The sequence below is a fragment of the Muntiacus reevesi genome, chromosome 9 (genome assembly GCF_963930625.1).
Source record: "Muntiacus reevesi chromosome 9, mMunRee1.1, whole genome shotgun sequence".
Lineage (NCBI taxonomy): Eukaryota > Metazoa > Chordata > Mammalia > Artiodactyla > Cervidae > Muntiacus > Muntiacus reevesi.
Window position 1 is genome coordinate 11387905 of NC_089257.1, and position 16922 is coordinate 11404826.

General features: G+C 37.0%; 1 protein-coding gene across 1 annotated transcript; it reads left to right on the top strand.

The window, feature by feature from the left end:
- The first annotated feature begins 9636 nt into the window (after positions 1–9636).
- Positions 9637–10569, top strand: LOC136175607 (olfactory receptor 4P4-like). Its single transcript, XM_065945858.1, has one exon. It carries the CDS (start codon positions 9637–9639, stop codon positions 10567–10569), a length of 933 nt encoding a protein of 310 aa, XP_065801930.1.
- Positions 10570–16922: the final 6353 nt, after the last annotated feature.

The following is a 16922-nucleotide window of genomic DNA, read 5'->3' on the forward strand; positions in this document are numbered from 1 at the left end:
TGTCTGGCTCTAGGTGAGTGATCATACCATCATGATTATCTGGGTCATGAAGATCTTTTCTGTACAGTTCTTCTGTGTATTCTTGTCACCTCTTCTTAATATCTTCTGTTTCTGTTAGGTCCCTGCCATTTCTGTCCTTTATTGAACCCATCTTTGCATGAAATGCTCCCTTGTTATCTCTAATTTTCTTGAAGAGATCTCTAGCCTTTCCCATTCTATTGTTTTCCTCTATTTCTTTGCATTGATCGCTGAGGAAGGCTTTCTTATCTCTCCTGGCTATTCTTTGGAACTCTGCATTCAAATGGGTATATCTTTCCTTTTCTCCTTTGCTTTTTGCTTCCCTTCTTTTCACAGCTATTTGTAAGGCCTCCTCAGGCAGCCATTTTGCTTTTTTGCATTTCTTTTTCTTGGGGATGATCTTGATCCCTGTCTCCTGTACAATGTCACAAACCTCCATCTATAGTTCAACAGGCACTCTGTCTATCAGATCTAGTCCCATGAACCTATTTGTCACTTCCACTGTATAATCATAAGGGATTTGATTTAGGTCATATCTTGAATGGTATAGTGGTTTGTCCTAATTTCTTCAATTTAAGTCTGAATTTGGCAATAAGGTGTTCATGATCTGAACTATGAGGGAAGCCCACTTTTCATTGGGGGGACTGGAATGCAAAAGTCAAAAGTCAAGATATACCTGGAGTAATAGGCAAATTTGGCCTTGGGATACAAAATCCTTGGGATTCAAATCCTAAAAGATGATGCTGTGGAAGTGCTGCACTCCATATGCCAGCAAATTTGGAAAACTCCCCAGAAGCCACAGGACTGGAAAAGGTCAGTTTTCATTCCAATCACAAGGAAAGGCAATGCCATAGAATGCTCAAACTACCACACAATTACAAGCAAATGGCAACCCACTCCAGTACTCTTGCCTGGAAAATTCCGTGGACTGAGGAGCCTGATGGGCTCCTCATAGTCCATGGGGTCACAAAGAGTCGGACATGACTGAGCGACTTCACCTTCACACACTAGCAAAGTAATGTTCAAAATTCTCCAAACCAGGCTTCCACAGTACATCAACAGTGAACTTCCAGATGTTCAAGCTGGATTTAGAAAGGGCAGAAGAGCCAAGGATCTAATTCCCAGTATCTGTTGGGTCATAGAAAAAGCAAGGGAATTCCAGAAAAACATATGTTTCTGCTTTACTGATTACACCAACGCCTTTGACTGTGTAGATCACAACAAACAGTAGAAAATTCTTCAAGAGATAGAACTACCAGACAACCTTATCTGCCTCCAGAGAAATCTGTATGCAGGTCAAGAAGCAACAGTTAGAATGGGATATGGAACAACAGACTGGTTCCAAATTGGAAAAGGAGTATGTTAAGGTTGTATACTGTCTCCCTACTTATTTAACTTATATGCAGAGTACATCATGATAAATGTCGGGATGGATGATCACAGGCTGGAATCAAGATTGCCAGGAGAAATATCAATAATCTCAGATATGCAGATGACAACCACCCTTATGGCAGAAATCAAAAAAGAACTAAAGAGTCTCTTGATGAATGTGAAAGAGGGGAGTGAAAAAGCTGGCTTAGGACAACACTCTGAACACTAAGCTCATGGCATCTGGTCCCATCACTTCATGGCAAATAGATGGAGAAATAGTGGAAACAGTGAAAGACCTTAATTTTTTGGGCTTTAAAATCACTGCAGATGGTGACTCAGCCATGAAATTAAAAGATATTAGCTCCTTGAAAGAAAAGCTGTGACCAACCTAGATGGCATATTAAAAAGCAGAGACATTACTTTGCCGACAAAGGTCCATCTAGTCAAATCTATGGTTTTTCCAGTTTCATGTATGGATGTGAGAGTTGGACTACAAAGAAATCTGAGCACCAAAGAATTGATGCTTTTGAGCTGTGGCGTTGGAGAACACTCTTGAGAGTCCCTTGGACTGCAAGGAGATCCAACCAGTCCATCCTAAAGGAGATCATTCCTGAATATTCATTGGAAGGGCTGATTCTGAAACTGAAACTGCAATGGTTTGACCACCTGATGCAAAGAACTGACTTATTGGAAAAGACCCTGTTGCTGGAAAATATTGAAGGCAGGAGGAGAAGGGGGTGACAGAGTATGAGGTGGTTGGATGGCATCACCGACTCAATGGACATGAATTTGAGTAAGCTCCGGGGTTTGGTGATGGACAGGGTGGTCTAGCATGCTGCAGTCCATAGTGTCACAAAGAGTCAGACACAACTGAGCTACTGAAGTGAACTGAACTGAAGATTAAATTGCAAGGTTGGAAAAAGGGATAGGGGATCTGCTTGGTGGTCCAGTGGTTAGGAAACCACCTTTAGTGCAGGGGACACGGGTTCAGTCCCTACTTGGGAGCTAAGATCCCACATGTAGAGGAGCAGCTGAGATCCCACACTGCATTGAAGCATCCAGGTAGAGTAATGAGAGATCCCTGTGCCACAGCTAAGACCCGATCAGCCAAATTAACTAATTAATTTAAAACAACAGGAGAAACAAACATTGTGTGATTCTATTTACATGAAAGATAAGAAGCAGGTTCCTAGAGGCAGAGTATATTACAGGACATCAGTTAGAGGAATAGGAGGCTGAGGAGTTAATATTAATGGGTTCAAATTTCTGTTTGTGGTGATGAAAATGTTTTGGAAATATGTAGTGGTGGCACAATATTTTAAATGTAATTAATGCCACTGTGTTGTGCACTTAAAGTTGTTAAAGTTCCATTTTTTAAGATATTAATACATTTGAGGAATATGGTCTCTGTAGCCTGAATAAAATGCTGTCAAAGAAGAGAAAATACTGTCTTAAAATGTTACTGAGAAATAAGAAAAACATAAACAATCACAAAAAGTCTTGGCATTATCTTCCATTACAGGGATGAGGTAGATAAGGCAGATGTTTGGGTGACTTGTTGACAGAAAAATCAACAGTGAAGGACATTGAGGAATAAAGAATAGACTGTGGTAACTTTTCAAAGAGGTTTCATTATTAATAGACTTTAGGAGATGCATGCTGGAATAGCCAGCATCCTCCACAAACTGTCAGTTGAGGCAGCATCAATGCCTTCCTTTCACCTGCAACTCAGAGTTTCCTTTTCTTTCCTCACCTCTTCCTTCTGAGGTGTGGGTATTGTGAGCTTTCTTTCCAGGTCATTAGGGTTTTGCTCACAATTGTCACCATATTAAAGTAGAAGCTGACTTGTGCTTAGTTTCCATATACACATAGGGAAAATATGGCTTGGTCGATATAATTATTTTTAGGTCTTTGAATAATGTTCCAAAAGTTCAGCTTCACTTTGGTCAAATTATCCCAAAGGGAATTTCCAGACTCACAGAGATACTGCAATAAGTGTCTGCAAGTTAAATATCTCCCAAGTAAAGTTTTTAGAAATCAGATGGGAACCTTGTGTTGTCTTGGTTTTTATGTTCACCATAGAATACAATAAAAGTGTTATTTAAAGAGAAATAAAGAATAGCTGCCAACATAAATGCTGATGGTGCCCCCTTTTATTCTCTTAAATATTAAAATAAAACTGGGAAAAGCCTTTTGAATTTGCTTAAGAAAAAAGCTGGACACCTTACCTTAGAGAGCAGGTAAGTTCTATTTTCAGATTTCTTCAAAATTATTTGTATAATGAGACATATTACTACATAATAATAAAATTTACTGGTTAACTTAAGGTATGGTACTGTGAAATACTACATGTACCTTAGATTTAAGCCAAATATCTGGTGAGTTGGACATGAGTTGACTTTTCTTTAATCAACCCACAATTAATTACTATTGCTTGATCAATATGATTTTAGAATTAATTATCTAAATATAATTTAATGATCATTTGCCTCTGGCTAATGTTTGTAAGTAAACTTTAGCCACATTTACATACAGTCAACATTTGAAACTATTGCTCTGCCTACCTGGTAACATAGAGCATCTCTTTCATGGTTATATATTTTTTATACAACTCATGTGTGATAACTTACCCTTCCTATGTCAGTTGCATAAAGTAATAAATGATAATAGTAATAAGCATTTTCTCATAACTTGGGGAATATTAAAGGGAAACAAGTAAAGCAGAAAGTCGGTGACTTATATTTCAGTTAAGGATACAGAAAATCTGTTAAGGAAAACCTCAAGAAGTACTGCTGCTGCTAAGTCACGTCAGTCGTGTCCGACTCTGTGACCCCATAGACGGCAGCCCACCAGGCTCCCGTCCCTGGGATTCTCCAGGCAAGAGCACTGGAGTGGGTGGCCATTTCCTTCTCCAATGCATGAAGGTGTAAAGTGACAGTGAAGTCGCTCAGTCGTGTCCAACTCTTTGCGAGCCTGTGGACTGTAGCCCACCAGATCCTCCGTCCATGGGATTTCCCAGGCAAGCGCACTGGAGTGCAGAGTGTGTTAAATCACTCTGCTCTTACTCTCTATTAATTGCCTGAATGTGCCATATTTGTAGCTTGAGTTTCTCATTCCTGTATTAACACCACTTATTCTATTACATTTCAACCAAGACAGAGCTATTTATTAAAATTAGAAGTTAATGAAGTTGATCTGAATAATTATTCAGAATAAATGAAAGAGTGGTGAATGGAGCATGGTCAGATTTAGTTCTGTACATTTTGGAAACCACCAAGGCTGGAGACAACCAGGGTTTTAGGGCAAGTGACTGAGTTTGAATATATAAGACTACTCTTAAGGGTCTAGTCTCCACAGTAAGCCAAGGGAGTGAAAAACGGAGAAAGGCTACAGGGAGGGGTTTATGTGAACTTCAAATGATTTTTGCTAATAGACAGAATACTAGGAAAAATTAGAAGAACAATCCTAAGTTGATCTTTCCGAGTCTCTATCTTTCTGAAGTAAATATGATTATAAGATTCTGTGCTTTTATGTCTCAAAACAATTATATTGATAATGACATAATTAAAATTAAGTTTCATTTCATTCTATCAAATATTGCAATAAAATTATTTCTTTGACAAATACATACTGAACACTTAAAGTATAGAGTGAGGATATAATGACAAAACTAATATAATTAATAATTTAATTCATGATGAGACAAAGTACACTACAATTGATTAAATGAGGAATGTATTGTATAATCTAATACATCAAATCCTTCATAATTCATCATTTCATTATCCAGTCACAATCTTATTATAGGAGAACTGGGTAACTAACTTACTAAATGAGAATTTCAGTGAAGCCTCCTAGGTGATTTTAGTCTTTTTTCCACCTAGTACAACTTTTGGCACATAGTAGTTGATAACTAATTAATAATGAGTTTTATTTTCCTTTCTTTAGAGGTTAAACAAGTAAGGTGACTCAGAGTTTACATAATCTGTTCCAAAGTTAAGCATTCACTATTCAACATAGATCTGAATGGCATAAATTTTGTTTTGTTTCATTTTTAATTTTGTTCATTTCAGGGATAAAATGAGGCACTGGCCCTAACTCTCACCAAGATAAGATTTTTTTAGAGAGACAAGCTAAAGCATTTAATAGTATCTTACAATAATCAGATAAAAATACAAAGTAAGGTAGGTAGCTCTAAGAACCATAAGACTTAGAATATTTGGGCAGCCATGGCACGGTGGGCTGTAGTTAGTGAAATCTACCTGGAAGTAGTTGGAGTTTAATACACTGTGATAGTATTGAACAAATATTGATTTGGAACTGCTAGTCCAGCTTCACTACTTCATGGAATCATTAGAGATTTCAGAGAATACTTAAGTATGAACCATAGATGATATAGACTTCCATATACCTGGATTGGATAAAAGGAACTTAAAATAGCAGTCTCTAAAGGATCCAAATTAAAGGAGAGCTCAAGGAGTTGTGCTTCTTTCTGAGACTGGATCAGTTAATCTTATAAGGGGTAAGAGAGACAATAACCTGGAGAGGAGTTGTAAATTTACTCTGATTTGTTTGGAAAACAATAATCATTAACATTCAGCTGCTGACTCCTCAAAATTTATGTCAGAACCATGGACAAAAAGTTCAGGTCCAGCAGAGATCCTTAAAGATATAGTTTAACTCCCATTGCTCATTGATGTCTAAACTGAAATACAAAACAGGGATGTGGCATACTCAAGTCAAGTTAGAAAATAGTACAACGAGATGAAGGAGAAAATACTTTGCTTCATTTTAAAGAATATCTTCTGTTAAGATGATATAATACTTATTTCTTTAAATGTGAAAATGCTATGATACATTTAGATATGAGTCATACTTTTTTATTTCTATAAAAATAATTGAAAATAGGGGAAATGCTTTCAAGTTGTTCAGGAATAGAGGCTATAGTTTTTGAGTCATGCATTATACAGTTTTTATATTTTAAAAAGTAAATTAGTTTTTAGGAATTTTTCACATATTTCCCTCTCTTTCTAATGGGGTAGATTGAGTGCATTTACGTGATTGCTATTTTAAAAATAATTTTCAATTTTTCCTGAAATATTCAAATATTGGTAAGACAAAATAACCTGCATTATAAAAGCATTTGTTTATTTTCTTGATAATTCATAATTATTTCATTGATTTTCCACTTTTAAGGCAAACACACTTATCAAAATGGCATTTACATTGTCTTTTTCAAATATAATTTGGTCTGTTATCTGATAAAGAGTCTCACAGAGGCAGAATTTTAGACAAATAGTAAGGGGGAAAAAAGGCTGAGAAAATGTAAGTTAACTGATCATGCAGCAAATCAAGTATTATATAAAGAATAATCTGTGATTGAATATTTAACTTGCAGTGTTTCCCACCAAATCAGAAGAAGAATAAAATTTAGGGGAGAAATTAGAATAGAGAATTACATGCTTTTAAATTATTGGGAATGATTAAAAGCCTAAAGCATAATTGTTAGTGCTGGTTGAAGGAGATGGCTTATTTGACCACTACAGATATCCCCTCTTCACTATTCAGTATGATACCTATTTAAATGTCATCTTGTGGGCATTGATGGTAACCCTCATACACCAGACAGATTCAAAGTTTTCCTCTTCCAAACCCCACTTTATGTACACAGATTTGAATGGCAATTTCTCTGAAAATGAAAAAGAAGGAGAGGAGCATTACAGATTTGAAAATAAATTGTGAATATATTGGCTCTGAAGTTTGGAGTAAATGAAATAAATTATTTTAAATACTAAGGTCCTGTGTTTTATACAGTTGAAGTAGAGAATTTTGGTGTGATTTAGTGCGATGATTAATTTTCAGTAGTTTCCCCTAGTCTATGCTTCTTGAACTTTTGCCAATAGAAAGTTATTTGTTTGTTCAAAGGTGTGATGGTTATAAACACATTATTAGCACTGATCTTACATTACTTTATAGCAGTGGCTAGGAGGAGAGGAAGTAAAAATAACAGAAATTAAAGAGAGAAAAGCCAGCCTGAGATACTAAGACGTGTGATGTAGGAACAGAAAGAAACAAACATTTTCAAGATGACTGATTACTAGGAAGATTTGAAGAGTTTGAGTACATCAATTAGAAAGAAGCAAATTTATGCAAATGAATAAGACACTGTGTGAAACCAAAACTCAAGTGAAACCTACTATTATCCTAAAATGCCTTCAGTTCAGTTCAGTCACTCAGTCGTGTCTGACTCTTTGAGACCCCATGAATTGCAACACGCCAGGCCTCCCTGTCTATCACCAACTCCCAGAGTTTACTCAAACCCATGTCCATTGAGTCGGTGATGCCATCCAACCATCTCATTCTCTGTCGTCCCCTTCTCCTCCAGCCCTCAATCTTTCCCAGCATCAGGGTCTCTTCAAATGAGTCAGGTCTCTGCATCAGGTGGCCAAAGTATTGGAGTTTCAGCTTCAACATCAGTCCTTCCAACGAACACCCAGGACTGATCTCCTTTAGGATGGACTGGTTGGATCTCTTTGCAGTCCAATGGACTCTTTAGGGTCTTCTCCAACACCACAGTTCAAAAGCATCAATTCTTTGGCACTCAGCTTTCTTTATAGTCCAACTCTCACATCCACACATGACTACTGGAAAAACCATAGCCTTGACTTAGACGGACCTTTGTTGGCAAAGTAATGTCTCTGCTTTTTAATATGCTGTCTAGGTTGGTCATAACTTTCCTTCCAAGAAGTAAGCATCTTTAAATTTCATGGCTGCAATCACCATCTGCAGTGATTTTGGAGCCCAGAAAAATAAAGTCAGCCACTGTTTCCCCTGTCTCCCCATCTATTTCCCATGAACTGATGGAACCGGATGCCATGATCTTAGTTTCCTGAATGTTGAGCTTTAAGCCAACTTTTTCACTCTCCTCTTTCACTTTCATCAAGAGGCTCTTGAACTCTTCTTCACTTCCTGCCATAAGGGTGGTGTCATCTGCATATCTGAGGTTATCGATATTTCTCCAGGCAATCTTAATTCCAACTTGTGCTTCCTCCAGCCCAGCGTTTCTCATGATGTACTCTGCATATAAGTTAAATAAGCAGGGTGACCATATACAGCCTTCACATACTCCTTTTCCTATTTGGAACCAGTCTGCTGTTCCATGTCCAGTTCTAACTCTTGCTTCCTGACCTGTATACAGGTTTCTCAAGAGGCAGGCCAGGTGGTCTGGTATGCCCATCTCTTTCAGAATTTTCCACAGTTTATTGTGATCCACACAGTCAAAGGCTTTGGCATAGTCAATAAAGCAGAAATAGATGTTTTTCTGGAACTCTCTTGCTTTTCCGATGACCCAGCGGATGTTGACAATTTGATCTCTGATTCCTCTGCCTTTTCTAAAACCAGCTTGATCATCTGGAAGTTCACGGTTCACGTATTGCTGAAGCCTGGCTTGGAGAATTTTAAGTATTATTTCACTGGCGTGTGAGATGAGTGCAATTGTGCGGTAGTTTGAGCATTCTTTGCCTTACTGAATGTCTAAAACAAATATTTTTAAAGTTTGAGATGATACCTTTTGAAAAAATAGAGGTAATTATACTTTGCTTGTTATCTTTTTGAGTATAAAATATCATATCCTATCTGTAAATTAGGCACACTTATAAATTAATCATATCTGTAAATTAGGCACAATAGATATATAAAACTGAATTTGGCCATGTATATATACCTCATGATTCCAAATTGGTTGATTTTTTTTTTCTATTTATCACCTAGGATAGATGTAAGGAAATTTTTCACATATAACATTATCCACATATAAGTGTGTTTGTATTTTCTGTCAAAGTTTCATTTCTATGTCTATTTTCTCAATAACAAATGGTGAAAATAGGAAACGGATGACTGTTTTTTTTCTACAGTACCATTTCTTGAATTCTACAGGGCATAATATCCAGTTATGTTTGTTTAATACATGCTAATAGAATGGTTGCGTAAATATGCTTGCTCCATTCTACAGTGTTAGTTTTTAAATCAGGTATCAAATTTGCTTCTCGGGAATTAACATTTTCCAGAAAGAGACAAAGAGAATGCAACAAAAGCCTTTCAAAATAAAAATCAAATCTTTTTCTTCAAGTTTTGTACGCTTTCCATTATAAAATGCCCATGACAAGGAATAATATACATCGTCGTATTTATGTATTTATAAAGATTGATAACTATTTAATTTCAGGTAGCTACAAACTGCTCTGAGTCATGGAAAATAGGAATAACATTATAGAATTTATTCTCCTAGGACTTTCTCAGAAAAAGGAAATTGAAATTCTCTGTTTTTTACTGTTCTTACTTTGTTACACTGCAATTCTGATTGGAAACCTACTTGTCACGATCTCTATCACCTCCAGTCAACTTATGAAGCAGCCCATGTATTTCTTTCTGAGCTTTCTCTCCCTCTCAGACCTTTGTTACACCTCCACTGTGATCCCCAAGTTGATCACTGACTTGCTGGCAGCAAAGAAGACCATTTCCTACAACGGCTGCATGACCCAGCTCTTCACCATGCACTTCTTTGGGGGCATCGAGGTCTTCCTCCTCACGGGGATGGCCTATGACCGCTATGTGGCCATCTGCAAGCCTCTGCGCTACACTCTGATCATGACCAGACAGAAGTGCGTTGCCATGATCACTGCTTGCTGCGCTGGGGGGTTCCTGCATTCCTTTGGTCAGTTTCTCCTGGCCATCTTTTTACCCTACTGTGGCCCCAACGAAATAGATCATTACTTCTGCGATGTGTATCCTCTGCTGAAACTGGCCTGCACTGACACCACCAGAATCGGTCTCCTTGTCGTCGCCAACTCGGGCCTGATGGGCCTGGTGACTTTCGTGGTCTTGTTGATATCTTACGCTGTGATCTTATACACGGTCAGGTGCTACTCTGTAGAGAATCGCCGCAAAGCTCTCTCCACCTGCAGTTCCCACATCACTGTGGTGGTCCTCTTTTTCGCTCCTTTGTTCTTCATTTACATTCGACCAGCAACTACTTTACCAGAAGACAAAGTGTTTGCTCTTTTTTATACCATCATTGCTCCCATGCTTAATCCTCTAATCTACACGCTGAGAAACTTGGAGATGAAGAATGCCATAAAGAAACTCTGGTGCCATATCGCAGTAAGAGAGGAAATGAACTAAAAGATACCTCTGATTTCCACCGCCGAACTTGTTGAATATAAGAATTTTCTACAATGAAGACTTTAAAATGTATAATGCTTGCCTTATATGCTTTTTTGTTTCATTTTGTTTTAGCAATATAGAGGTTTAAGTATGAGCAAAAGCATGCAACTCCCTGGATTTATGCAGATTCTCTGATGTGCTCTCTTCTAGTTTTCTTGTTTTCTTATTTATATCTCCTCTTCCCCTCTGATCTTTTGACTGTGTAATCAATTTAGATATTTAGCATATCTAAATATCAATTTAGATATCAAAGGCATCATGTAATACAAATCCACACTGAGAACTCTTAGAGCCCATTCTTTGTATGTGACTTTATTCAATACAGACAATTCCGGGTAGCAATGATTTAGAAGATAATTCCAACATTTTACTTGCATCATTTAAAGAATATTCTAAAAGACCAAATTTTGGACCTGCAACTATATTTCTTAAAAATATGGCTTTCTACTCTGATAATTTTGTAACCAGTGGCAATCTGGACTTCTCACATGTCCAACACCAGTACTCTACCTAAACCCCACATCAATCTCTTTTCTTTTGTTCAAAGGAACTGTCTCTCTCAACTCTGTCCATGTAAACGTGAACTGCAACTCTGGCTAATTCTAGCAGCTGATAGTCTATATTTGCTATGGGCATGTGTTCTGGACCCAGACTTGCTTACTAACCATGAGGACTGGGACATATGCTCAACAGATCATCCGTCAAGTGATAATAGCCCAGCACACAGTCTTGTGAGGGTATGTGCCGGAGTGAAACACTGCTTGGTCACCCAGTCAGTGCTGAACACGGATGAGCTGTTTTATTGCCCAATCTCCTGTTATGCATCAGAAATGTAACCATTCTGATAATAGCTTTCCTTGGGAGCAGTGAGGGTGTGAGAATGGGGCTCATGTTAGTATCATGCTCTTATTACTAGGCTTCCCTGGTGGCTCAGACTGTAAAGAATCCACCTGCAATGTGGGGGATCTGGGTTCAATCCCTGGGTTGGGAAGATCCCTTGGAGGCGTGCATGACAATCTGTTCCAGTATTCTTCCCTGGAGAATCCCCATGGAGAGAGGTACCCGGCAGGGTGCAGTCCAGGGGTCCCAAAGAGCAGGACATGACTGAGTGACTGAGGACAGCACAGCATGCAGTGGGCACCTATTACTGGGGAAATTGTTTTTTTCTTAGAGTGGGCAAGTGGAGAATATCACTTAAAGTCAATGGGCACATCTTTGGCAGTGTTCAAGTTAATGGCAGTTTATCCAGTAGGAATTGAAAGTCATCCTGGAGCACCTTTGCCCAATGTCAGAGATGACTAGGAGCAAGATCAGGCCACTAGATAACTGATTAGGAATGGGCAGAATCTCAGAAGTCTTAGAAAACTTCGCGGATATGATGTACTTGCATGAGAATCTGTTTTCAAGTTGTAGAGAGAGCCATGTTAGATAAAAATGAGTTGTCAAATTTGAGGATTCTTAAAATGGGTTCATAATATAAAAAAGAAAAATAGCATAGTTCTATGGTTCAGTTTAAAATGCCCAACAAATAAACCTAAAAATAGTATGTGCTAGACATTCTTATGCAAAGATCCTAACATATTTGCTTATTGTTGATTTAAACCTAATTCTTGATGGCTATATGACAACTCCTGGATAGGGTATGCACAGTATACATGTCAGAGAACATAACAGAGCAGGAAAGTGAAAGATCACTTTCTGGTGTGAAATAAGCAGGATCTTTAATAAGAAGAGCAGCCAACCCTCAAAGTTTCCCTCTGCTTCAGAAGCCCTATCCTCCAACCAACCAGACTTGTATTATTGAAAAATAAAACTTCAAAAATTGACACAAATGTTTCTGCTTTGTTTTTATTCTTGGAGTAAAAGTTGTGAATGTGGATTATTAAAATACTTGGAGTCTGTGGCAACATGGATGGACCAAGAAATTATCTTACTAAGTAAAGTAAGTCAGCCAGAGAAAAACAAATATATGCAATCATTTATATGTGGATTCTAAAAAAAAATTACATAGATAGACTTATTTACAAAACAGAAAAAGACTCACAGACACAGAAAACAAACTTATGGTTACCAAAAGAAAAAGTGGAGGGGAGGGATAAATTGGCAATTTGGGATTAACAGATAGAGACTACCAAATATAAAATAGATAAACAACAATGATCTATTGTATAGCACAGGAAACTATACTCAATATCTTGTAATAACCTATAATGAAAAGTAATCTGAGATGAAGAATACACATACATATGAACATACATATATGTGAACTGAATCACATGACTATATACCCGAAACCAACACAACACTGTAAATAAACTATAGTTTAATAAGATAAGCAATCAAACCCTTCATTGTCAATATTAATATCAATCATTAACCAGGGAATTATGATTTAACTCCTTCACTTTTGCACTGTGATCTCCTCCCTTCTCAGCTTCTCAAGAGCATCAGCCATATTTCTCTCTTCAGTTGGATCATTCAGTTCAGCTCAGTTCAGTCGCTCAGTCGTGTTTGACTCTTTGCGACCCCATGAATCGCAGCATGCCAGGTCTCCCTGTCTATCACCGACTCCCAGAGTTTACCCAAACTCATGCCCATCAAGTCGGTGATGCCATCCATGCAGTCATCTCATCCACTGTCGTCCCCTTCTCCTCCTGCCCTCAGTCTTTCCCAGCATCAGGGTCTTTTCCAATGAGTCAGCTCTTCACATCAGGTGGTCAAAGTATTGGAGTTTCAGCTTCAGCATCAGTCCTTCCAATGAATATTCAGGACTGATTTCCTTTAGGATGGATTGGTTGGATCTCCTTGCAGTCCAAGGGACTCTCAAGAGTCTTTTCCAACACCACAGTTAAAAAGCATCAATTTTTCAGCACTCAGCTTTCTTCACAGTCCAACTCTCACATCCACACATGACTACTGGAAAAACCATAGCCTTGACTATACGCACCTTTGTTGGCAAAGTAATGTCTCTGCTTTTTAATATGATATCTAGTGTCATAACTTTCCTTCCAGGGAGTAAGGTTCTTTTAATTTCATTGCTGCAATCACCATCTGCAGTGATTTTGGAGTCCCAAAAAATAAGTCTGACACTGTTTCCACTGTTTCCCCATCTATTTCCCACGAAGTGATGGGACCAGATGCCATGATCTTAGTTTTCTGAATGTTGAGCTTTAAGCCAACTTTTTCACTCTCCTCTTTCACTTGCATCAAGAGGCTTTTAAGTTCCTCTTCACTTTCTGGCATAAGGGTGGTGTCATCTGCATATCTGTGGTTATTGATATTTCTCCCAGCAATATTTTAATAACATGCATAATATCAAGAAATCATAGTGAGATTCTTTGTAATTTAGTGAGTGACCCTACTAGTTCTTGCATTCAGGTTATTATCTACCTTTCATTATTTTTGGCTAAGACATTTTAGAACTCAAAATAGAGAAGTTGACTCATACAAAATAATATCAATATCAACAATGCCTGGCCATGGAAATTCAAATTGTGTCAGGTGAAATGCAATTAATGATAACCCGTTGGATATCTTACTATTTTGCATCAACTTATAAATTCATTTTAGCACCCCTTACTGATGATAAATATGTGGTGAACTGTTGCCTGAACTGATGGTAACATCTTACTGGTTTCTACATTAAATATTAATAATAAATTCAATAGAATTTTGAATCATGTCCATTTTAGAATCATGTCCATTTAGAATTTTAGAATCATGTCCATTCATCATTTGCATAAAAATTCAATTATATTCTCTTTTAAAATATATCCTTTGGCAAATGGTAAGCTTTAAAGAAACTATAGAAATAGATCCATTTACAGATACCCACTGACTATTTAAAAAAATTCAATGATACATGAAAAGATCTTAGAAGCTTTCAGACAAACAATAAAGATTAAGTAAATTTCTTAAAGGATTAATTCAGTCATATGATTTCAACTTTTCAACAAATATAAATACTACATTTTCAAGTAAAAAATGGATGAGAAAATACAATTGTCTTATGGAGTTACATAAAGTAAAATTCAAAAGGCAACTAAGGGATAAATATCTGTATAACATAAAAATGTCCTAGATTTACACTTGACTAAAACTTCTATAGATTGAAAAGAAATAACCCACAACTTCCTATTCATTTATTTAAAATATACTATTTGTAATTATACGTTTGCTTGTTTTCTTGTTTGTTTCACTGTCTGTCTCTTTCCACAGTCTCTAGCCTCACTGAGGACAAAGGCTGTTTTGTTCACCACTAAATACATTCTCTAGGGCTTCCCTGGTGGTCTATGGTAAAGAACCCACCTGCCAGTGCAGGAGATGTGAGTTTGATCCCAGCGTCAAGAAGTTCCCCTGGAGAAGGAAACGGAAACCCACTCCAATATTCTTGCTGGAAAATTCCATGGACAGAGGAGTCTGGCAAGCTACATTCTGTGGATTTGCAAAAGAGTGGGACATCATCACTTAGCGACTAAACAGCAACAAATGCATTCTCCATAGTAAGTTTTGTCCAAGTCAGACCTTTTAGAATTAGGAGATAGTAAATATTCTTATACGAATAAATTTATGAGACCATTTTATTTTTGTTACAGTTCTTTTTAATATATATTTTCTGCAATGTACATATGGAAAATTCAATCAGAAAAAAGCATATCTTTTTAGAAAGGAGTTTGCCTTACAAAGATAAATTGGGAAATTGCGCATCTCCAAGAGAGTCCATGGGGGCATGTGAGTTTCCCCCCGACAAAAAAAAGCATAGGGGTAAAGCATAAGAGTCTTTTCCAGTCATCAACCAGAAATTATAATGCCCTAACAAACTTTTTTTTTTCTCCCCAGGAAAATTTAAGTCTTAAATCCTGGGTCTACTCTCTGAACTTTTAATTCTAGCTGTAGGATTCTCAATATTTCCCATGGCAGCTCACTTCAGTCTCCCTCAGCTAAGTGATTCTGCCCTGTCCTGACAAACGAGCTCTGTATACTCCACGTCCATCGTCATTATATACTCCATCTCCTCATAGTCTCCATGTCCATGTCTGATCTCAGTGGTTTGGATGTTGATGCAATAGGGAAATGTAATTAAGAACTTTGGCATATTTATTTATTAGTCAGAAATTGAGAAATTAAGCTATGATTTACATCTTTGGCGATGTATACTGATGGGAAATTTCTATATCTTCAGAGATATTGAGACCTTTTCAATATTACACATTTTGTCAGAATTCTCCTTAAATGCCAATTTAACATCAAGCAGAATATATCATGTATATATATATATATATGTAACTTTTCTATAGAGACAAAGGTAAAATATCAGAGAGACACATTTATTTTTTTAGAAATGGAAAAACTGCATGCTAAAAAATAACCTCAAAATTAGTTCAATTTACCAAGCATATCTGTAACAATGGAACTCATGAATTCTCTTGTAAGATTTTATGCAATTAGAGACGGATTACTGCATGGAAATGATAATTTTTAATATTCTGACTTTATCTTAGGTGTGAAGCCTCATCTTATAAGAAATATGTCTGTTGAGTTAAGCAGCTGGTAAGTTAAATCCAGTTCCTAATTATAAGAGTGACTTTCCTTAAAATGAATATTTGAGTCATTCTGATTGTATTTATGGTCTAAGCCTTCTAACTAACCTCTGAAAAGTTCCAGAAACTTTAAAATGCTATTTTTACTATTTGGGCAAACCTGGCTTCAGCTGTCGTGAGTGGCGGTTTGCACACGAGCTCTTAAAGCTATCAGTGCTGTGTCTCTCAGCAACTACCAAAATATTACAGATTTACTTGTCTTTCCATATTTCACAGATTTAATCATATTATTAGCTCTTTGGATTCCATTATTGAAAAGTGTTTAATATGAAGAAGAATGCACTGGCCCAGCAGATAGGTGGACAGTATTGCAGTGAAGGCACAGAAGATATATTTAAAAAAAATAAAATCAAAACACCAGTATGCTTCTAAGGTTATGCAGAAGCAAACATGTATGATGAAGTTTTCAAACAAGCTACTTGAATGGATAGTATTTAAGTGGTAGGTTTCTTTTTCCTAAGTTTAATTGAGATGAAGAAAAATTATCAAAGAGAACATAAACATCTGTATAATTTGGATAAGGTTAATTAATTCAAAAGAAAGAAAACAAAAATATTAACTGGCTGAAATAAGCAGTACATTTATCTTCAGAAATGTGGGAAAGTCAACTCAACTCAGACCAAAGAGAAAGATTTTGCTTAATGCTAGGATGTTTCCCCAAAGTGAGCAACCCCAGCCTTCAGGTAAGAAAGAGCAGATGGCTTACGGCAG